General features: G+C 49.0%; 1 protein-coding gene across 3 annotated transcripts in view; it reads right to left on the reverse strand.

The window, feature by feature from the left end:
• Nucleotides 1-8,906: 8,906 nt before the first annotated feature.
• Nucleotides 8,907-23,622, reverse strand: part of LOC116995486 (cat eye syndrome critical region protein 2) — a 97,027-nt gene continuing 82,311 nt past the window's right edge. For 2 of the 3 annotated variants that reach the window (XM_042779213.1, XM_042779212.1), the window contains 7 exons: nt 23,483-23,574; nt 23,083-23,209; nt 21,617-22,050; nt 19,524-20,550; nt 16,874-18,269; nt 15,908-16,013; nt 8,907-15,687 (listed from right to left, as the gene is read on the reverse strand). In XM_042779213.1, coding sequence (XP_042635147.1) covers nt 15,682-15,687; nt 15,908-16,013; nt 16,874-18,269; nt 19,524-20,550; nt 21,617-22,050; nt 23,083-23,209; nt 23,483-23,574 — 3,188 coding nt within the window. In that variant the 3' untranslated portion in view covers nt 8,907-15,681. The remainder of the gene's footprint in view (nt 15,688-15,907; nt 16,014-16,873; nt 18,270-19,523; nt 20,551-21,616; nt 22,051-23,082; nt 23,210-23,482; nt 23,575-23,622) is intronic. The other variant, XM_033058258.2, reaches the window with a different exon arrangement.

Raw genomic sequence — 23,622 nt, forward strand, 5'->3', positions numbered from 1 at the left:
CTCATGTAAAGTAGAGTCTAAATGCTAGATAAGCCTTTTACTGCCTCATTCCTCTCAAATGGAGATTGACTGCTAGGAAGATCTGGATTCAAGCTTATTTCATCTGTGTCTGGAAGAAATGCTTAAGATTTGCTCTTAGGAAATAAGGTTATTTAGCAAGGTTGGATTTTTAGTACCCCCTATAGCTCCCCTCAAGCTGAGGCATTATTTGGAACATCCTGGTCCTTTATTCCAGGTAATAGTAACTGTTACCAAGTTGGGTTTTTTTTACCTTAGAGAAGCAGAAGAAAATGGAATATCCCATCCATGTGTACCTAGTGTAGTTATCAACTACACTAACTAAATAAATAACTGCAGCTTCTTCATCCTTCATCCTCGTCTTCTGCAACGTCTTCATCCAAACTTCCTTCAGTGTTTGTGCACAGATTTTTGCAAGTCAAATGTGAAACAAAAGCAGCATTTCAGGACAATTTCAGAGTTCTTCCTGGAGCATTGTTGCAGCACAGTTTTGTAAGTTGAACAGTACTGCTGAAAGTATCCTGATGACCTAGGACAGATCAATGAGAATATTGATCTTTTTTCATCTTTGTGTAAGCATGCATAATATTCCAGTTGGGAACAGTAAACAAGCCCTAAGCCAGATCATCACATTAAGAAACTGGACAAATACAGGGAACAAAAAAGGCAATAAATCAGGAAAAAATTCTCTGTGAAGTTGTGATGGGAGAGGCAAGCACTGCAGATTAACAGTGAGATGGTTCAATGTAATGGAAAAGGAGTCAGGGAAATAGATAATATTGCACTTACTCTGCAGAGCTGGCAGCGGAAAATTTAAGAGGGGGCTTGACACTAAGTGCTCACCAGAGGACTTGAAATGTTCCTGCACATCTGAATCACAACCCTGTTTTAGAAGGCAGTTTTCACACCTAGGGATATTAACATTAATCAGGGAGATCAGGCTGTATGAATGATCCCTGGAAGTGCATGCACATGTCAAGAAGAGAGAAAGCCTGGAAGAAAACACCCAGAAGCTGGCAGAGGGAGGGTACATTGCTTGTTGCATGCCCCTGTCGACCTGTTGATGTTAGCAAGCAGAATATGCATCTCCTGGAAAACAGAAAAGTGTAAGCTCATACCTTACACAGCCAAATAGCTCACACAGAACAGCTAGGCTGGGGCCACCTCTGTGGACACTGCCTGTGCCTGAAAGAGCTGGGGAGCTTAAAAAAAAATTACCCATTTATTCACTTGCAAAGAAAGTACAGCAAAATAAAAGTGAACCACCCCAGGAAAAAAACCAAAGTAAAAAATTTTCTTTGGTTAAGTGGACTCTGAGCTGTTACTCTGAGGAGCAAAAGCTTGATACTGCACTGAAGCAACTTGGCAAAAGGTGTTTAGCCTTAAGCAAGAGCCCTGACAGACTTGAGCGTGGTTTGGCTGGGTGTGCTGTTTGATACAGGCAGCTCAGAGAGGCAGGTGGGAGCCCCATCCTGCCTCCCAAACATGTTTGCAGGGAACAGGCCGTGACAAGAAGGCCCTTCCAGGGCTGGGAAGTTTCTGCTGCTCTCAGCCAAAGTAGAGCTGGCTGGGAAACCCCAAATCTGTCTTCCTAGGCATCTCATTCAGAGCATCCCATACTGTTTTTTTGGCTTTGCTTTTTAGAGAAAGCAAGAAAAACATCTGTACAGGAGCATTCTTGGGTTAAAGTCATACTGACAGTGTGCCAAAAATGTCATTTCCCAGCCCTTGTTACGTGCTGGAAACCAAAAGCTATGGAAATCAAGGCTACCACCTTATTTTAGGTAGTTCAAGGCTGATCTGTGGGGAGAGGCTGTAAAGAAACTATCAAGGATGATTCCCCCCAGCATTTCTAGAGGCTGTTTTTCCTTCCTGTTTCCCAGAGGGTTTACAGGAGATCAGCCCCTTTTCCCAGTCAGCCCCTGGCTCAGATAATGTCGTACCTGAACACCAAGTGACTGCACAGATTCTGTCCCAGTGCAAACCTTGGGGCTGTTCTGCACTCTGTGCCTGCAGAGTGCCAAATACAGAGACAGCACCTTGGCACGTGGCTAGGAGTGGACAGGAGAAGGGAACAGCTGGCTTAGCTGGAGACAAGAGCACAAATAAGTGAGGGAGGGACACATTGAATTATTCCTGGGATTGAGAGGGGCGGTTATATTTGCAAAGCTTCTTGCATCCACACGCGCACAGTTTACTTTGCTCCCCTAGGACCATTGCCTGCAGTGCCACTGTAACTCCTTTCTCCCAGCAAAGGCCATGTTCACTCATGTGGTCATAGACAAAACCTTTTTGGAACATCTGGAGAAAGTCTGGTGCTCCTCCTCAGAGGGCTGCACGAGAGAGGAGGCTCACTACCAGCAGCAATATGCCAGAAGTTAATCCCAAAGCAGCATAAGAAAATTAATAATGTCAAAAAAATTAAATTATGATTGTTTTTCCATCCCACCTCTGTGTGCCCAGAAGTGCTGCTGTGCTGTGGGGGGGAACCACTCTTGATGAAGAGCAATGAGCAGTTCATCACTCATGCTCTAAAATCCTGGCATTTGAAGTGTTCATGCCAGCATAACAGTGGCCACAGTTGCAATGCAGGCTGAAGGTGATAGCCTATTAAAAACCTTTAGAAGTGTTACTTCTGCAGCCCTGTCAATGCCATTCTGCAGACCATTCCTTGGTCTCCTCCACGTTATGTTGGCAGGCACGAGCTGTTTGCTTTCATCCAAGCTGAAGCATGTGCCTTTCAGTTTCACCAAGTGACCTCTTGTGAAGTCATCTGGAGTTGTAAAGTGAATTGGATCAACCATCTGGCTTTTTTTTTCCTGTTTCCCATTTAATATATTGCTACCATATCTCCCTGCATCTGAATGGTTTTATTGCTCTGTGCTGACCATTCCTTTTTCATCCTGTGTTTCCCTTTTTCGTGGAGCACCACTACATGTAGTGACTGGAATCTGGCTGTGTTGTGCTAGGGAGAAAAAGAGGAGAGAGGCGAACCCTTGGAGCTCACCAAAACTTGGCTGCTTTATCTCCATAAAGAGGTGTCTATGCTGTTGAGTGTGTTTCTGGCACACAGGCATCACCCTTTGCTTTGATTTCAGGCTTTTGGCTTGTAATTTAGGCTGGCCCTTTTGGTTGTGCACTCATATTGGTAAAAGTAAAAAACGTGCATTTGGGGCCATATGCCTCAAATAAATATGTTGATTTGTACATTATATGCAGGTACTTCTGTACTAATTGCATTACAAAGCACAACAAAACTATAAATTCAAAAAGGATTATATAAATATGAAATAAACATTATTCTTCTCCTACACCCCAAGAGCATTTTCTTCAGCATGCACCTCACTTTGGAGACCTCTGACCAAAAAGGCTTTCCATGCTACTCACCTCTGTGCTAGAGGTGTTGTATCACACCCAGTGCATCCACAGGGGTTTCAGGACTTCAGCAGAGGCTGAGAAACCCTCCCAGCACTACAGAGGGGAGAAGGGGGCTGCAGGAATTTGCAGCGGGCAAAGGCAGACATCCCCAGGGAGTTGCCTGGTCACTGGGGGAAGCTGTGACACCCCTCAAAGCACCCCCTGGGTGACAGGTCCCTGTGCCTCCCACCCAAGAAGCACCAAGTGCCAGAGACAGGGAAGCAGGGCAGAAAACCCACGAGGCATTCCCGGTTCATCCCCTGGCTCTGGATGTGGGAGCAAAGGGTGCCTTTCCCTGCGGGGAGTGCCAAAGAAGAAATGGGGATTTGGAAAGCAAACAAAGGAAGGGAAGGAGAATATCTTGGAGTGAAGATAGAGAGCATTACAAGTCTCGGAGAGAAGATAGAGAGCACGATGAGTCTCTTGGGAGGTGCAGGGGGGCGTGTGCACACAGAGGATGCAGGAGCAGCCACTTTGATCTCCCAGAACATCTGGTCCGTGGGCATCTGCCTATGGGGCAGCCCCACAGCCATGCGTGCCTGGGAGAGGGGGATGCACACACAAAGCCTGATGCTGTTTCCCATGCTCCACAGCCCCTCTCCTTTAAAGCAGGCAGGTAGCATCAGCCCTGCAGAAAAGGCTTGTGGCTCCAGCCCTGGTTCCTTGCTGTTCCCACGCCAGCAAAGCAAGTGCTTTGGTGTCTGGTTTAGCCCTCAAACCTCTCTGAGCTCTCATGGAGCTGTGGCCATGCCATGGAGGGGTGTCTGGGCTGCAGGGAGAGCAGCTAAAGGAGGGCCTGGGGGAAGGAAAGGAGAGTGGCCTTTCGGGTTTTAATTTCAGTGGGGCCTGGGAATGAGTGCTCTGTGCCCAGACAGCGTGACATGCCCCCTGAGATGGGCAGGGACACAGGATGACAAGGATTGTGCCTAAATGCCAACCAAGCATGCTGTACAAAGTCTCTGCACAACTGATCAAGGTGTGGGAGGATGTCAATGACATCAAACCCCAGTGCTACTGACTCGAGTGCACATAAACAAAGAGAGGTTTGGGTTTGGTGTGAGTGAGGCAGACAAAATAGAGATGATGCAGAAAGAAGTGGTATGGGCATTCAGGCACACAGGCTGTCAAGCACAGCACCAATTGACATGGGAGCAGAGGATCATTCCTGCAGAGAAGTCTGGTTTCCCTTCTCCAGACTTTCTGGGAGACTCATGTGCCTCCCAGCCCAAGGAGCTACCTCACACAGCCTAAGCTTTTCAGTCTCAGGGGTAAAAGGTCTTTCCCTTCTGCTCCCTGAGCTCAACACATCCTCATCAAACAAGGAAATAAGCAGCACATTTCTCCATATCATGCTCTGCTGTGCCTCAAAGTGAGCACACATCTGCTTCCTAGGAAAAAAAATACCCTGGTTGTCATCCAAGTGATTGGGCTGGCAAGGAAGGTCTGAGTGTTCCAGGGTGTTACAAATGGACAGGTGAAACATTGCAACCCTTCCTGCTGACCCCTAGGTGCTCTCCAAGGGGGATAACTGACAGAGGAACTTCCCAAGGGAATCTGTGTTTAACAGCCGGGAAGTCGGGTAGGATGCATTTCCCTAGGGAAGGGAGATCAGAGGGAGGGGCTGCAGGGGCAGGCAGCCAAGGGAAGCAGAGCAGACTGGTATGCACAGGCTGCATTTCCTCAGGGGAGATCTGTTTCATATGCAGGTATGTCTTCAAAGGGGACACCAGGGTGCAGGGGAGCACCAGGGATGCTCCAGGGATTAATTGCCTTCCCTCTGGGAATTTGAGTGGAGAGGCAGGTGTCTGTGGGAGCCAGCCATTTCCCAGGGGGGAGTTCTAGCTTGCCACTGATTTTCCTAACAAAACACAGTCCTATGGGACCTTCCAAAAACTCATACAGCCTGGAAAAGCCAGGGACCAGTAGGGGCTGGGATTTGGGAGGTGGTAAATCTACTGGCATCTCCTGTTTTGCCCAATTCCTGCTGGAATTAGGGTGCTGATGCAGCTGGCTGGTCTGCAGGACACAAGCTGTGCAGGATATCTTTCCCTACTCTACTGATGCAGCAAAGTGTAACCCAGTATCCCTCTAGGGAAAGGAAATGAAAGCAAAACTCAAATCTTCCTTGTGGCCACGCTGAAGTTTCTCTCAATGAATCTCATATTGGGAATTTTGAGTTTCCAGCTGAGCCAACAGCAGGGCACCCCCCCTTGCCTCCTCACCAAACCAAAGCCGTGTCCTTTTCCCCCCCTTGCTCCTCCTAAAGGCTCCCCCTTCTGTGCTCAGCCCTCTCCCCAGGCCAGGCCGGGCTTTGATGGATTGCAATCCTCCTCTGCCATGGTCAAAACAAAGGTCATGGCCCGAGGAAATTGCTAACAACTTTTGCCCACCGGCCCCGGAAGAACGGGAGCACTGGTGACAAGGGGGTGAACTTTTTATGATCCCTCCACCCAGGCAGTCTCTTTGGGAAAGGAATTTCAAAAAGTGGCCAGGGAACATGAGGCTTCCGGGAGCTGACAGAAGAGGAATAGAAAACTATTAGGACCCCAATAGTTGATTTGTGAGTGTATAAATATCCAGGCACCAACACTGCACCTCAGACCAAGCTCATGGATAGGAACAAGGGGTTCAGGTACATTCTTACCAGGCAGGAGAGTGAGCTGCCCTATCAGACCGATGGCTTTGCTTTGCCCTCCTGTGCCTCTGACTTCTCCACCAGGCAAAATCTGCAGCTTTGTGGGCTGGAGGAGATACAGCAGGGTCCCACCCTTCAAGAGATCCCTCTCTGCTTGGAGAAGCTGCATTTTACATCTCAATGTGGGGGGGAAAAAAACAATCAAAATTTTGAACTTACTTATTTTTCCTAATATTTATAAGTGAACATTTCTGCGATTAGAAAGCAATAGTTTTAGCCTAAAACTGAGTCTTCCTGAGCTATCCCAAATGTCCTAGTCCTGCCTTTCTGTGTGAGGTAGCTAGCCTCTCTCACACTAAAAAGTGGTGACTAATGGGAAAATTCAAGGTGGGAACTGTACCTATGTTTTTTTTTTTTAGAGAAATACACAAACCAACCAACCCCCTCCTGCCTTCCAACCCACCAAAACAAAACAAAACAAAAAACCAACAACAACAAACCAAACAAAACCCAAACAAAACCAAACAAAACAAACCACTGATTGTACCAAAGACACTCTGGTTCTTCCTTCACCATAGGTATTTCCAAAATTCTATATTTAGCTCCATTACAGCTGGATAATATGCTAGCTGTAGCAAAGCCTGCCTGGAATCAGAGCTTTCCTCAGGGTCCCGTCATGGGGGTAAGTGGCTGCCATTTATTTCCACACCCAAACTGGGCACTAAATTGTTCCCTGTTGAAATTGGTTGATAAAATCCATCCTCAACTCAAGCCTACATGTACAAGTAAGTTGCTTTGAAATGGCTCTTTTTGGGGAAAAAACTAGGTTTGGGAAGCATCTCCCTGTTCTCAGAGAGAAGGAGCTAGAGAGAGAGGGCTTAAACCTCAGCCTAAGAGCTCAGGAAAGCTTCCTTTGTACAAGGGGGTGGGAGTAGCTTTGCTAGCCCATGGAAAGAGGAGAAGGATCAAGAATTGTGGGTAGTAGAAAAAAAAGTAGAAAAAAATAAGGGGACACGTGGCTTGGTTTGACACTGCCTTTTACACTCGTGATAGCATCTTGTCAAGATCAGGACATGGCATTTCCTATAGCACAGATAAGCTTTGTCTTTGCCTTCAAGGCAGCTCTAAAAGGAGCAGTTCTGCATCCGCCCCTTCCCAGGACTGGTTCCAATTAGTGCCGACTCCACTCTCTGCCGGCTTAGGCCCAGGATTAAAAATCTCCCTGTGCCAAGCCCCTCTGACCCAAACACTTCCTGGGACTGACAGGGCAACCAAATTGCTCCCCTTCCTAAATTGGACAGCTTGCTCTTTTCACCCCAAACTCTGGCCCCTGTGGAGGGGTGAGGGGAAGAAGGGATACGTGACAGAGAGCAGCCCTTCATCCTCCCCAGGAGCAGGGAGCCACGGTCCTCGGGAGCCTCTGCCAGGGCCTGGAGCTGCAGCCATGCTGGGAAAAGCCCTGGCAGGATGTTTGACTTCATCTGCCTGCCCTGGACAGCAGGGGCAGCTCTGGCACTCAGCTGGTGGGTTTGGGGTACTCAAGATATCAGGATGCAGCAGATGACATCTCAGGTTCCTCCAAAACCCCAGGATGGGAAGTTACTTACACGTGCTCCTGTGAGCTTCTCTGGCCAGAAAGGATGCTGGCCCCCGGCATGGCCAGTGAGTAGAGTCCTGCACCATGGACAGATATCTCCTGGGCATCTCTGCAGAGGCAGCTCTGGTACTGAGAGCCAGGAGAGTGTGCTCAGCTTGGGAGCAGCCCCAGCCCCAGTGAGGATCCCACGGGAGGGGCAGATGGAGCCCATGGAGCAAGCAGGCAATGCTGCAGGGCTGTTTTGGCAGGAGATATGAGCATCTGTTACCAGCTCTGGAGGAAACAGAGGGAGATTTCACTGGGTAGAGCTGAGGAGAAGGAGGAAAGGGCTTGCAGCATACACCTGGGAGCCTTTGTGCCCTCAGCCTTCTGCTGTTCATCTCCACATGCCTCTGTTTGTTGGTACCAGCTTTTAAGGAAAATCACCTTAATTTTGTCCTGATGCAAAGCTGCTGAACCTGCAGAACTGAATAAGGTATTTATTGAGGGAGCAATGGCAAGCAATGGCCAAGTGCAAGCTGCTTCCATGCACCTTCCAGCATGAAACAGTATAGCCAGTTCCTGGCTTTGATGTTGAAACCCTGGTGGGAAAGAGCAAAGTTGTCTTTAAAGACCTCCCTGTTGGGAGGGCTGCAACCCCTGCCCCATCTCACGTGGGAGATTGAATAAACAGCAAACAGTAAGTGCCCTTTTGGGCCCAGTATTCCTTTGGACCACCACATATGGCTTTCCATTCCTCTTACAGCCCCTGAGGGCCATCATTAAAACCAGCACAAAGGGGAATCACAGAGGCTCCATCAGCTCCTCCTTCACAGCATCACTCCATGGGCCCCATCCAGGGCAGTCACCACTTTTACAGCAGAGAGGTTTCACATGGGTGTCCTGTGCCCCAAAAGCATGCTGTGTTTTGGGGTGAGAGGCAGGTTTCCCAGCATCCTGGGCTGCAGAAAAACCCACAGACTTTGGGAGTGAAAGCAGTGACACCATCTCATTTCCACAGCTGGGTTGTTCATAGGCAGACAGCTGTGCATCTGAACGGGAAATTATCCCCTTTAGCTTTCCAGGTGCTCTCTTGTAAATGGATTACAGGTGGTACAATGGTGCCTGACTGTAGTCCAGGGCTTTGTGTCTCTGAAAAAAAAGCCCTCTGTGTTATCCTCCCACCCCTATCCGCTTCCCCTTGCAAAGGAAGAGGGACATCATCCAGGAGACAACAAAACACACATACAGCAAGGGTGATTGCTATTTTAAGAATGTACTTTATACAAAATAACCAATTCATATGGAAATAAAATCTACAGACCTCCAAGGATCAAGATTTTAAAAAAGTTCTTTAAAAAAATTACCCAACACACAGTATTAAACTAACTATTGAGGTAACTGTCGCTCTTGGGGAACAAAGGTAATCAGCAGACCAAGACAAAATATACACAATATAAAAATAAATAGCATTCCCCTTTCCAGTATTGACCAGGAAAGTTCACACAACTTTGCAGCAGCAGGAGAGAGGAGGATCCCTGACACTGTGCTCTACAGGATGGGGAGGGAGGCAAGGGGCAGCAGGTGATGGAGAGGTGCAGCCCCTGAGGCCCTGCTGGGGATAGAAGTGCTGGGATGAACAGCTCCAGCATGAACTCCTTCTCGAGCTGATGAACTGCTCCCACCCAGCCTTTCCTAAACAGCATGGACAGCTGTTCAGCCCAGTTTCCAACTGAGCTGAGGTCAAGCAAGCCCAGTCCATATCCCAGCACCCAGCAAAACATGCCAGTGCAGAGCCCCACTGCAGAGGTCAGATTTTCCCACTGAGGGACACAGGCAGAGGTGTTTTCACAGCTTGGTGTAGGAGGTCTCTGCTGCAGCCTCAGCTCACCCTCCTGTCACCCTGGGACAGCTGCAAGCCATTGACAAGGGCCAGGCTTTTGCCTCCATGGCCACTAGACCTCTCCCTGCTCAACAACAAAAAGCACAGCAACATAAGAACAGCCTCACCCAAAAGAGAAAGGCCCCCATTTTCTCCTTGTGCCCCCGACAGACAGATTACATTCTTTACAAACTTACAATAATACAAAAACAACCTCAATGTTACCCAACTTCAGAAAAATTAATGGATGTAGTGGCATAGGCTCCCCCACTCCCTCCCCAGCAATGCCAAGTGAAGCAGCAGTGGGCCACTGTCCTCCCTCAGAGGCATTAAATCAGTGGTCCACCCACCCCTCTTCCATGTGCTCTGCTCTGTGGATGGATGGATGGATGGATGGATGGATGGATGGATGGATGGATGGATGGATAGGACTCAACTTTACCCAAGTGTTCCCTTCCCTCTCTGCCTTCCTAAACACAGAAGCAGCAACCAGCTCTCTCATGGCTACCTAAATCAACCCACCAGTCTCTGGGAAAGCAGGAATGTGACATGGTAAAATGTAGAGCCCCAGAGAGCACCTTGCTTCCCACTGAGACTGTGAAGATGCCCCCAAGTGTGTTCCATAGCCATCTTAGCCCTAAAACAGTACAGGAATGTCAAAGTTGCACTGCTGCACGCTATTATTGCTCAGAAAAAGATCAGGCAATAGTGTTCATTGATCCATTAAGGAGGAGAGACAAGAGTTTTCACAGTATATGCACAACCATTTTAAACCTAAACCCTCCTGGAGGTAGACATGCCAGGATCACATGTGGGAACCCTACACTGGGACCTGGAGCAAATCCTTGTACTGACAGATGGACAGACACCACTGTGCCTGGCTGGCTCTTGCTCTCTCCTGGATGCACTGTTCACTTTGATATCCATGTTTCAAAAAAAGGAAGACTTTTCCCAAAAGAAATCTAGGCCATGGCTGCAAATGAAGGAAGAAGGCCCTCAGTCAATGCAAGACCAGCTGTGTTAGGTCTACAAAATGCTCCATGGTCTCTCAAATCCTGCTTGTGAGCCATGGCGAGACAGTGACCAAAAAGGGAAGGGCACAACACAGTGATTTCAAAGGTACACTTGGATGTTACTATCTAGTTCCCAATTCATTAAACCCTGTCCTGAATTTCGCTGCCTAGGGGTGGATGAGCCTTGCCCTGTTTGTCCTCAGGAACTCTTATGGGGACACAGCTGGAAAGGGGTCCCTCCCCAGCTCTTTTTCAGAGTGGAAGGTGGGCAGAGTGTGCAGGTCATTGTGTGCTGGCTAAAAGAGGTCTCCTCTGCATCGTGCTCACCCCATCTATGTTCAACAGGTACAGATGGGGACAGGCTGTGAGGGCAACCTTTGAGATGCTTTCTCCCTTACAATAAGCACAGGCTCTTAAAGCTCACAGGGGCTGCAGCTGCAGCCCTCCTTGCACAGCCTATCTCCATCCAGGCCTTGCAGGAAGGACCTGGCACTCACACAATTGCTCTGCAACCACCAGCACTGGCCTTAAAGCGAAAGAGGAATTATGCAAGAGCAAACTCCTCCATTCCTCCACTGATGCACCACAATAAGCACTTTTTAAGGGGTTGCTCTGATTAAGTGCAGACCCAGTCGCATGGCTGCTCTGCAACAAGGGGAACCAGGACCAACCACACCATCACAGATTCCACTGTTGGTCTTCTCCAAGCCACCCTTTGGGCTGACACTTCCCTGTCACTCATTTCAGCACCTTCTCTGAAATTCCACAGAGCATACAGCACCACAGTCTTTTGAGAAAAGGAAAGCAGAACAAAGCCATCAAGAACAAAGAAACCACCCTGGTTGAACAGAGAGATGAACAAAAGTCAGACAGAGATCAGTGGAAAAAACAAAGAAAGGTTATTTTCTGATTATACTTTCATTTTAAATGGAGAAGTGTTGGTGTGAGAACCTGCAGGGGAGCTGCCTCAGTCAGCAGAATGAAAGACAGCCTCTGTGACTTGCTTTCAGATAAGACATCATAAAGCTGATAGCTCTCCAAGACCCTGAGAAACCACACTTACAAAAATATACACAGGCGATTTGCTTCAGAAACTCTGCATGGGAAAGGCATTTGGCAGACAACAAGGGATCAGAAGCTTCCAAGAAGTGTCTCCATCTACTTCAAAGTCACAAATCAAACCAGTTGGGCCTTGAAGCTTCAAATTTACTTTCCTCTTTTGTCCTCCTCATTGCAGGCTGGTGCCTTGGATTGCTACTGAGTGGTTTGGTGGGTCACATCATGGAATTTATAGACTGAAAACTTCTGAACACAGCTAAAAGTCATAGTGAAGCCTCAGTGACTGCCCCTTCCAGTTGAATTGCCAGGGCCTATACCACCTAAGATGCCCAAAGATTCAGGGGGGTTTTATACAATGGGCTATGCAAAGGCAACTTGACATCCTGGGAGCTTGGGAACACCATGCACCACTTAGAAAGGGGGAAGTGGTGGGGAGAGCAAGAGGCTAAAAAGATAGTAACATACAAAGCTCTTCTGAGAATATTGGAAATTTTTGTCATGCTTGAGCATGGCAAACTTCATAGTTATTCTGTGTATTATATAATCTCATTTAACATGAAATCCGTAATTATAGCAAAACACGTCCTCCAGACAGGAAAAGTAATAGCTACAGGAAATTTTGCAAAGTCACTAGTTTAGGATGCTTTTTGAAAAAGGACCACTTGGTAATACATTGTACTACAGCAATGGTGGGGGATGCCCTAGAGTTTCTCTGTATTGTGTTAAAAAAATTAGATAATGGCACCAAGTATGGCACTCAAAAGCCATGCTATTTTAAAATGCAGCTGCACTCGTCCTGCACTGCAAGCCAACCCATGGGCAACAAAAACACCACTCTACATAAAGAGCTGCAATGCCTCTCTTCTAAATTCCCCAAACCTCTCTTCAACAACATCTACAAAGCAGCATGGTTTGGAAATCATAAAATGCACATTATCTGCTCCTCCTTACATTTGCACAGGTATTCCAGCCCAGAAATCCTCTCCCAGGGCCATGTCCTCTCAGGTGGGTCAGTTTTCAGTGATTTGCTCAGATTGTACCTGGTGAGATTAAGCTCTGATTTTGAGGGGATCCCTAGATAATGTAAAAGGGAAAGAAAAACCCCCAACCCTCACTTACGAACAAAGCATTTGAAAGTCTGGAAACTCTAAGGCTCCACCAGCATCTCTCCACCTCAGTGTGTCCTGTCCTCACAAAAGCCCAGCCATAGCTCCCTCTATTCTTTATGAGTACTCTTCTAACAGAAACCATCTGTCCTCAAAACAGCAGCTTGTTAGCCACTTTAATAAAAAATTACTGACTACATCAAAAGCCATTTACCTAGAAACCCTCCCTGGAGGAGTCAGCTTCATTACTTTGTTTTGTCTGCCACCTGCAAGTCAAACCCTTCTCCCAGATTTGCCTCATGTCAGGTGAGGGTATCTATCACTGCCTAACACTCCACTACCCTCTCCAGGCAGACCACAAGCAATTCTTGCCCTGTTTAGTTGTCTCCTGTTTTGATTGAGGCTTGGTACTAATCCAGAGGCCATGACCACTAGAACCATGTTTTCAGTGCCAGTTCCAGCTGAAGTGTGCTTCAGCTTGCCTGGAGAGTTTTTATACCTTCTAAAAACCTCCTGTTCTGCAACATTCACAATGGGCTGAATAAAAGGCACTTCAAATATTCAGCTGCCTGTGATACAGAAGACAGGCTGAAGTATGGCAGGGCTTTGCAGAATCTACATTCACATTTCCAGACTCTTCAATGCTTTGCTACAAGTTATATTTTCCAGTTCCTCTGTTTTTTAATCTGCTACTTCCAATTATTTTTATATCTACAGTGAACTACAGACCGCTTTACAAGGAGAAACAACTGGTTTTGTCCCAGGTTTGTTGTCTTAGAGAAGAGTTATACTTGCACCATTTTTCAATAATATCTACTACTGCTTCTGTGGCACTGTTCAGGGAAGGATGTAAGCCTGCCTTTTGGAGCAGCTGGGGCAGCTCTGAAAACCACTGCCAGCTGATGAGCCAGATTTGGGACAAATTTGGAAGTGACATAACATCATGTTCTTGGCTGGGGAAAGCAGTTACCCATTTCTCAGTCAATGGTCAACCTCCAGGATCATCTCTTCCAGTTTCAATCAATCCACCAGTCACAATTGCTCCCTGACAGATGAATACAAGTGAGAAAAATTTTTTAAAAAGCCCCACACCAAAAACCTCACTTTCCCTTTCCTAATGTAACGGAATCTGTACATAGATATTGGAAGTCATTCACATTACATTGACAGATGTAACTGACAGGTAAAGATATGGGTGATGGCACCATCCAAGACAAGAAAGCAGACAGAAAAATTCTCCACAAACTGGAGACAATATCCCTCCTCTAGCTGGTAGCACAGATTAAAGACCATGCTGCTCTGTCCTCCTGCTGCCATCCTCTGCCTGACTCCTTGGCAGATCCTCTTTTTAACCACTGTCCTCTCCCAGTGCAAACAGCAGCCTGCTCACAAGAGCTACACTCACAGAGGCTCTTGCTGCCCAGTCTCATAATTTAACAACTCCCCAATTTTTCCCCAGTTTCCCCAAGAATAATCAACTGCTTGTTAGCTTTAAGATGTGAACAAATGCAGATGAAATTTCTGTGGAACTCATTTGAAGAGCAGTGGCACACAGGGTTTTTCCCAGTGCAGTAATGCCACTGTACTCAGGGAAGCTGCCACTGGCCTTGTAGGACCTGCTGCCTGACAAGAAAATTAAACCAACTCAACTCGAGCGTTGAGCCCTCTTGTCCCTCAGCTTCTGAGCCAATCAACCTCAACATCTAACTCTGAATGAGTGTTTGAGTGCTTTCCAATTCACCTGCAACTTGCAAATGCCAAATCCAACAAATGGCTCACACTGCAGTAATCCTACCATTCCCCCAGGACATCTTCTTGCTCTTCCTCCTCAGCAGGAGTGCAAGGAAGCCTGTGGCACTTTCTGCTTCATTGCTGCTAAAAAGTGAATATAGCCTAGGGTCAGAGAAAGAGGTGGGGACTTGGTTCCTCTTCTCAGGCAGCAGGGCAGTACAAATTTGCACAAAATTTGTTCTACTGGATAGTAGCTGCAGAGTGTAGCTGCAGCTGCACTGGTTTCACCAAAATAAGTTTTAAGCTGACCAGTTATGCCATTTTGTCTTTTCTAGACCACACATTTCTTCTATCAGAAACTATACTAGCAGAAGGGACAATGCCATGGGAGTCCTGCCCTGGTTTCCATTCCTGGTCCTGGTTTCCTTGTTCCCCCACAATGACAGGAGCTGGAAGTGCACTCAGGCCCTGGATCCAGAGGGGTGGAGGTGGGGGTGAGAGGGGAAGGAGGGAGAAGGCAAGAGGAAGAAGAGGACATGTTATGCTCCTGAACAATTCCCACTATGAAGTCAATCAACCATGGGGTTGTGTCTTGGTTGCAGAGGACAGGAAGGAGGACAGCAAGTCATCCATCACACATTTCCTCATCTCTCCCCAGTCCCCCCAAGCCCTCACCCTATCCTGAAAAATTTCAGTGTGATATGATTGTAAACAGTTAACGATTCCTCCAGTGCTAAGCCCACTACAATCTGGGCCCACCCCCTCCCCCATTATGTACAATACATTCACGAACAACAAAAATTTATTTAGAAAGGCAACAGGTTAAATTCTGTAAACTGGATCCAGCTCCAAAACACACACGTTAATACTACAAGTAAAATTCCATCATCGTCCTCTTCCACCCTGAAAAATATACCTGAGTTTAGCAGTCAATGAAAGTTTCCACCCCCACCCCTGCCCTCCCCACCCGAAAAATCCCTCAAACCCTGAATGAGACGCAGTCTGCAGTCACCAAAAGCCACTAGTTTGGTGTGCTCTGTGATGGTGAGCCAGCTGCTTGGCCGGCTGGAGCCCAGCACCGTTGAGGGTTTCCAACACAAAATCTGGCACGGCTCCGTGTTCCACAGACCCAGGAAGCTCCACGCTGCTCGGGTGAGGGGAGGGTGGGAGCAAGGCATGCCCCTCCTCTCTGTTGTCCAAATCATGTGTGGCTTTTGTCTTCATGAAGTCCGTCCTTTCTTGGACTAGCTCTGGAAGAGGAAGAAGAACAAGAGTTGGAGGTTTTAACTGGCAGTTTTAGAAAGGAATCATCTCATGATTGCATGCAACCAGTTTAAAGCCACCACTAGTGATCTGCCCAAGTTCACAGCTCCCTCCAGTTCTTCCCACCCCCATCAAACACCTCAATCCTTTAACCATTGAGAGGAGAAAAACTTGCATTTCAGCTCTGCTCTCTCTAGCAGCCCTTACTTGATCCAGAGGCAATGCTGATGGTTTTTGTGATGTCAGATCTTCCCGGGACATGGTTGCTATAGGCATCTTCGGGAAAGGAACTTGAGCCTGATGCATTTGCATTCTGGAGTCAGGTTGAATGGAGAGAGTTTTAGCACATGAATGTCAAGAGCAAATCCCCACTCTCGGTTAAAACTACTTCACTAAAGGCATACACACAACATCAGCATACAAGCGTTTGTCTTGTGCATTCTGTCTGGTTTCCCTCCAAAACACAGCCCTCAACCCATCCTATTCCCCCCATCTCCAATGGCTTAGCTTTAAGCCAAGTTCTCTGAATAGTAGGAGAAGGAAGGACTTGATGCTGTGATGATGACAAAACAGTAGCAGTTGAGGCACATTCATAAAAACTGAACAGGGGATTGTTGGAGTAGCAGTGTTTTCCACTTGGGAATAAAATATGATATGCAGTCTCAGTGAGAAGTAACTTTCTGTGATGGAAATTTGACACAGAGTGAAGGGGCAAAGCAAGAGGAGGGAAAAAGAGGGCAACATTAAGGATGTTCATAACAAGAGGCAAACTTCCGCTCTAGTCAGCGACTCTGCCCTCTACAAGCAAGATTAAATAAAACATTTGCACAGAAAATGGCAAGAATCCATGTGATTAAGAGATGTTTAACCCTGGATGACACATTAACAAAACACTGTCAGGGAAAACGCAGCACTGGTGTGGGGAATGGATGGGGCAGGCTAACAGGTTCTCCATGACAGCGAGTGCTCCTTGTTTTAAGGAGATACAGTGAGACTTTCTCTCCACCTTAGCACTCTTACTCCAAGAGTCCAAGAGCCACCTCTTAGCCTTTCAACTTGACTTGCCATCTCCTGTGACTTGAATCCATATCCCTTCAAGGGTATCCAACACTGATGTCCACCCAGGCATCACCCCCCTCTCACCTTGCCTTCTTGCAGAAAACATGATCTTACCCCGAGGGTCTATACAAGTCCTGGGGTGGTCCCCCCATGCCACCTCCAGTGCCTCTCTGCTCCATCAGCAAGGCCTGAAAGTGACCCACGTTCTCCTCTCGGCAGCGGTACAGGGGGCCCTCCTGAGAGAAGCCATTGGCCTGGCTGGAGGCTGGATGATGAGACAGGTGAGCATTCATGGGCGATCCATACGTCCTGGGCTGGAAGTGGCTGGCAGGATGCCGGGATCCGTAAGGAGAGCCAGTTTGTAGCATCACCCCATGGGGAGGGAAAGCCGAGGAGCCGAATCCCATCCCTGCACCCAGGTGTGGCGGGGGCGCTCCATAGATGAACTCCCCCGCTGCCACCGAGTTCTGCCTCTTGGTGGCTGCGTTGTGGTTGTCCAAATCAAGAAACTCTTTGGGACTCTCCGGTCTTTCCTGGGACTCCTCAGACTTCTCATCTTCAGGCCCCAGCTCCTGCCCGTCGCTTGGAGAAACCTCTTTGGCACTTGCTACGTCCATGCGGTTGGGAGAGGCCAGGGCAGCACTCAGTGCCTCGCAGCCCTGCAAGCCCCGCTCTGGGAAGGGGGGCCTGGCCAGGGGCGGGTGGGCGCTGGGGTGCCCACTGGGGCTGGCCTGCGAGTGGAGAGGTCTCTGCCAGTCCGAGTAGCCCTGTGGGCAGCCATAGTAGGGCGGTCGCTGGTAGTGGTGGTAGGAGGGCTGGGGCTGCGGCTGGTAAGGATATGGCATTCCCTGGGGAGGCCGATATCGGGGGAACACACTGGGGTGGGCGCCGCTTGGCTGGAAACCCCGTGGGGGAAAATGTTGAGTGTGGGAGGCAGGAGGAGGTGGTTTCCCCCCCATGACGGGGCTGAACCCCTGCAGGCCCGGGTTGATGTGGTACCGCCCAGCTGAATTCGGGTAGTCCAGACTGGACACGTAGAGAGGATGAAATTGGTTGGGGGTGGCCCCCATGGAGGTGGCATCCACAGCGGGGAGGCTGGTGCCCTGCCCCATGCAAGGCACGGTTGCTTCGGGCAGAGCCTTTCCCCCACTGCAGAGGGGCTTCTCCAGCAGGTTGCCAGCCAGCCCCTTGCCCTCTGGGCCAGCTGCTGGCCCCTCGCCCGCTGCCCCATTCTGAGGCAGGGGAGTCCCTCTTTCGGAGGTGGGCACCAAGTCCCTCACGCAGCCTGGGTCGCCGCCGTAGCCGCTCTCTGCCGACCACGCGCCCTTGCCCTGCCCTGCCTTCAGGTCACCCTTCACACCGGGGCCGTCCCCCTCCCCATCCGGGGGCAAGGCACGCCTCGGGCACTCCATGGGCAACGGGGGTTTGGGATGAGGTAGGAGTTTGGCGTAGGCCCCGTCGGGGATGCTGATGCACTGAGCCTTCTCGTCCATGCCTGCCGGTATCTCCACTGAAAGACAGGGAAGAAAGTCAAACTTATCTAATTTTTACAAATTTGGGCCATCTTTAATAGCTGCTTCTTTAAAAAGTGTCTTATCCCTTCTGGTCATAGAATTATAGAATAATTTGGGCTGGAAGGGACCTTAATGATCACATAGTTCCAAGCCTCCTGTCATGGAGAGACACCTTCTACTCAGATTGTTCAAAATCCCCTCCATCCTGATCTTGAACACCTCCTGGGATGGGCATCCACAGCTTCTCTGGGCAACCCGTGTCAGTGCCTCACCACCCTCAAAGTAAAGAATTTCTTCTTAATATCGAATTTAAGCCCACCCTCCCTTTTGCACCCAGCTTGGGCAGAAGCACCACCACACCTTGAGATACTGCAGAGCTCATCACAGCCATATTTTAACCAACTGTGCTTTGGAGATGCAACTGCTCTGTCCTGCAATCACTCAGCTTTCTCCCCTGTCTCTGTTCTATATCCAGCAAGCTAAATTATGATGATAACGTTTAAGCAATGCCACACAAGGAAAGAGTTTCCTCTTAGTGCAAGGCACACAAGGGACTGATAAAGGATACAAGGGTTTTGATCTCTAGTTTACCAGCTAGAATTAATGAAAAAAATCTTTTTGATCTCTGAATTTTTTTGATCTCTACATTAGGTTTTATTTTTAAGGGTTTTTTTTATTATTATCTGTAGTTTACCAGATCGAACAAATAAAATTCAACTAGAAAGAAACCAGTGAGGGCATGCATGACATGCTGCCATCCCACCTGAACTGACACAGTTGCTCAGGGCTTTTGGGCAGTCCTGGTACATGAAGATTTTAAGATGTTGAGAACTCATAAGGCAGATGTGCATTTCAGAGAAGCCGTACTGACACACACTCAAAGGAGTATATTTAAGGCATTTATTCACATAACATCTCCTCTCCTTACCTAATTCTCTGCAGATCCAATTTTTATATTAACTCCAGGTGAGCTCTAGCAGCATCACAGCCTATGCTTTGCATTTGCACCTCGTGGCACACTGATAGTTTGCAGGTAAAGTTGGGACAGACCGAACCTCTGGCAGGCTACAGTGAAACAAAACAGTCCTAGAAAAACCTAAGCAATGCCCTGAGTAGAAAATACATTCCCATTTAGATACTCTGGTCCCCCGCAAATATTTAATCAAGATTTGAATTATTTTCTGAGCGCTGGAGGCGACAGATGCAGGCAGGGAAGGTCAAGTGCTAGCAGTGGGCACTCAGAGCGTTACCTTGGTTGCTGTCCATGTCCATGGTGTGGTCGGCGGGATCCTGGGAGCTGCCATTGCCCATGACGGGTTTTGGGGGCTGGCCGCCGGCGGAGGCGGCATGAGCCAGCTGAGGAAAGGGCCCGGGGAGGTGCGGCGGGGGCGGCTGACGAGGGTGGTAAGGCACACCCGGAGGGCATACGCGGGAGGACAGCTGCTGCATGGCGATCATCTCCGGGCTGTCCAGCATGGAGTCCCCACCCTGGCACCCTCTTTGAACCTGAGGTGGTCCCCCAAACAGAGCAGCCGGTGGTTGCGGCATCCTCTGACCCGCAGCTTTCCCGGGTGGTCGGATGTACCCTGAGGGAGGCACCCCGTGAGGTAGGAAATTTGATTGCTCGCTCCACTGGTTGGGAGGCAGTGGTGGCCTCATGGCCCGGGGGTCCATCATATGACCCAGGACACGAGGCTGGAGCGAGGGCCCCGGCCCCATGGGCGCCTTCTCCTCTGGCCCCATGGCAGCCTGGCTAGCGGGGCCGTGGCTGCCGTTCCACACGGCTGGATGTGCACGGTTCAGGTACTTGTAGGGCCGGTACATGTGTCCTGGGGGGACCTCTGAGCCCTCCGGCGGCTTCACCGGGGGCCCGTTGTGCCGTGGCGGGAGGAAGCCCTGCTGGAACTGGACCGGCGGGTAGATGGCGTCGGGCGGGGGGCCGCCCACACGCCCCAGCTGCAGGGAGCCCAGCCGGGGGCCCAGGCCGGCCACGTGGGCCGGTGCCGTGCACACCTGCTTCTCCGGAGTGCCCAGCCGGTGCCCGCGGTGCTCGCTCAGTCCCACAGCCGGCTGCGGAGAGAGACAGGGGGGTCTCAGTGGGAGCCACGGCGCTGTGGGGCCGGGGGTGCTGCAGCCCTCGGGGCTTACCTGCATGGCAAAGTGCTGGTGCTGCTGGACTGGGTCTCCAGGATGGGGCTCGGGCACTCGCGGAGAGCCATACAGTTTTGTGGGATCGGAGCCACACAAAGGGCCAAACGTCCCGGGCACCGCTGGTCGCTGAGGGATGGGGAGGAAAAATAAAATTGTCAAGTACATAAAAACAGCAGAAATATTGCAAGGTTGGAGTAACCACACGAATAAGCAGCCAGACTGTTTTGGAGGTACAGAGGAAAACCTGTACACTCTATTCCAGGAGGTGACACAGCCTTATATAAACCACTCTGTCACACCTCAGCCACTCAGCCCTGAACTTAAGGCTGCCACCCAAACACTGGGGAGCAAGCAAGAAGACTGGGGGGGCAGTGGTTTGCTTCAAGAGCAATGGACCACATGAGTATGGAAGCAGGAAGACAGCAGCATATGTGTGTTGGATTTCCTTCAAAATACTCAATGCCTCCAGCTCTCCTACTGCCTGCCATTATCTGCAGCACAAGAATCACTCTAAAAATTTTGTTTGATCTCTAGCAAAATGGGCAAGGGATAGCCTGGATCTCAGAGGAATAGCAGATACATCACACCACAAGCCATCACTGGTTAAAATGGAAAAGGCAGTGAAGGATGGGTGAGGAACAGCTCAGAAGGAAGGCAGAACAGGTGGCATTCAGAGAAGAAATGTTGGGCTAAAGATAGGTCACGGCTGCAGTCCAGGGTGGCCTTTGATTTAGTTCACTGCTTTTATAAATACTCAACACACAAAATGCAGTAGTACACAGATGGCACGAAGTTACCAGGCATCTGCAAACAATTGAGACAAAAGAAGACCAGCTTTTTCAGCTTCATAAACTGGGGGGTAAGGGAAGCTATGTTACAGCTTTCCATGCACACTGGAGTTACTCTCCAAGAAGAGAAGAGAACTGGGGGAATCAGTTCATGCAAGCCTACACTGGGACATGCCAATCATGGAAAACATTAGGAGATTGCCCCCACCTAATGTGGCAAAGACTTAAATTGTGCCAGTTGAAATCTAAGGGCTGGAAAGTTTCACGTGAAGTAATCATAGCTCTGACACTTTATCTCTAGGAAAAGGTTCCTGACACACACTAAGGATTTGATGGTGGGCAGCATCATTGCCCTCTACCTCCCTCGTCCTGATGGGCAAAGGGCAGCGGGCACTGCTCCTTACCATCTGTCCAGGATGTGGTACAGGGCTGGGCATGCCACCGTACTGCAGGGAGCGGGGGAAGCCTCGCCCATTGGAAGGGCCCACTTCTCGAGCAGCCTGCGCTGGGTTGCCACTCGGGTCATCTACAGAGGATGAAGAGAAGGAGGAGGAAGAAGAGGAGGAGGAAGAAGCAGGAGCCCTGGAAGTAGCTCGATATGGTGGAGGCTTTCCTCCATTTTCCAGGCGTTGTTGTCTCTTGCCAGGCCCGTCTGGGTCTCGTGATCGAGTCCAGACATTGCCTGCGCCAGAGCGGCCGCTCCGCCGGCTCCTCTTCTCTCGCCTCCCATCCTCTCTGATCCAAAACTCCTCATCCGTGTCTCCATCTTCCCCAGGGAAGTGCTTCATCATTGCTCGGTGAAAACACCTCTCCAAGTTGTAAGCCATCTTTGTATATTCTGCAATCAAAAACCCCCAAGAATGTCAGATCCTCATAGAAAAAAGCAATTAAGCAATTATGCAACATCAGATAAATCATCTCCCCTCTGCCAAGTTTCTCCAAGGAAGACTTCTGTTCCTAACTAGTTGGCTTTGGTTCCTAAACTCTATAAGCAACACAGCATCAGTTCTGTTCAGTCACCCCACCGGAGGACAGGCACACAGGCATGACAAAGTACCACTGGCAGCAGGGCCTGCAGAGTCAGCATTAACTCAGTATTCCAGCCTAGTGCCAAGAATTACATTAGGAGGAGCACCACCTCTGCTCAAAGGGATGTGTGACCTGCATTTAGCCAGTCAGAGTGCTGAGGGAAGAAATGTGAACTTCCAGCAATGCTATTTGATTGCTTTCAGAGGCTTTTCTTGGACTCATTCAGATCTCTGCTGTGGGCCACAAGACAGAGGAAAATCAGCAAACACATTTATCTGTGTAGTTTCTAAAGCACTTGCTGACCCTGACGTGAAAGCTATTGCCAAAACCAGTGTTCCCACTGCATCATTTCCATGGGACAGCTCTGCTGAGATGAGCTCTTTTTGTTGAGTGGATAGGAAGGAAAAGACATGTGAGATGTGTTGGTGACAAGGCCCTGAAGCAAGTTACTTCCAAGTTGTTTCCACTAAACTAACTCTGAAGTTCCTTGAGGAAAAGAGCTCTCCCAGAGGCAGTGCAGGTATGCTTTCACTTGCAGCCAACAGCAACAAGCTGATTTGCTCCTAATGTTCTTCTTCCTCTGTATGTTCTGCCTTCACCATCTACCAATGTGGCAGTCCTTGGTATGCCATGCATGCCCTGATTGAGCATGACCAAACTGTGCTAAAAGCCTCACTAAAACCTAATGCAAGTCTCAGTAACTATTGCCTTTTCATCTGGTCTCCCAAAAATACTCTGAAAGAGAAGAAGCACAAATCAGGCACTGGTGAGGAGGAAGAGGGCACTGCTTGCTTTGGCTGAGCACTGCAAATAGACAAATTTAGAATCTTACTGCTCTTACCACTGCCTTCACCGTTGTACTTAAGACAGTTCCTGAACATGGTCTTCATATCACCCACAAATTCATCCTTGGTACAGTACTGACCTCCATTCAACTTCTTCTCCATGCTAGAGATATCCATGGGGGCCTGGAACAAAACCAAACTTCCCTTCAGTTACAGAAAGAATAGTGGGGCTTACAGAGCTAGAGCTCAGAGAGGGCATGGGTAGCAGAAGCTGCTCTCCGGAGAGGCAACAATCCATCTTTGGTTTTCTTGACTTGTAAGGCTAGAAGGGACTGCCAGAATCAAGGAGATCATCTGTGAGAGTAATACAGCACATAAAACTTCAAAACACTTCCAAAAAATTGCATCCCAGTCAACAAAGTGCATCAGTCAAGATGGTTGGGCCACTTTCCATACCTTAATGATCTGGTAGTAGTTGGGAGCATACGATTCATCAACGGGCTCCAAGAAGGGCCAAGAGTCCTTGTGAGCCTTCACCACATCCAGAACTGCCAGTAGCAAGAGAAAGGTGAATGGTTACACTCACACACACAGAG

The sequence above is a fragment of the Catharus ustulatus genome, chromosome 4 (genome assembly GCF_009819885.2).
Source record: "Catharus ustulatus isolate bCatUst1 chromosome 4, bCatUst1.pri.v2, whole genome shotgun sequence".
Classification (NCBI taxonomy): domain Eukaryota; kingdom Metazoa; phylum Chordata; class Aves; order Passeriformes; family Turdidae; genus Catharus; species Catharus ustulatus.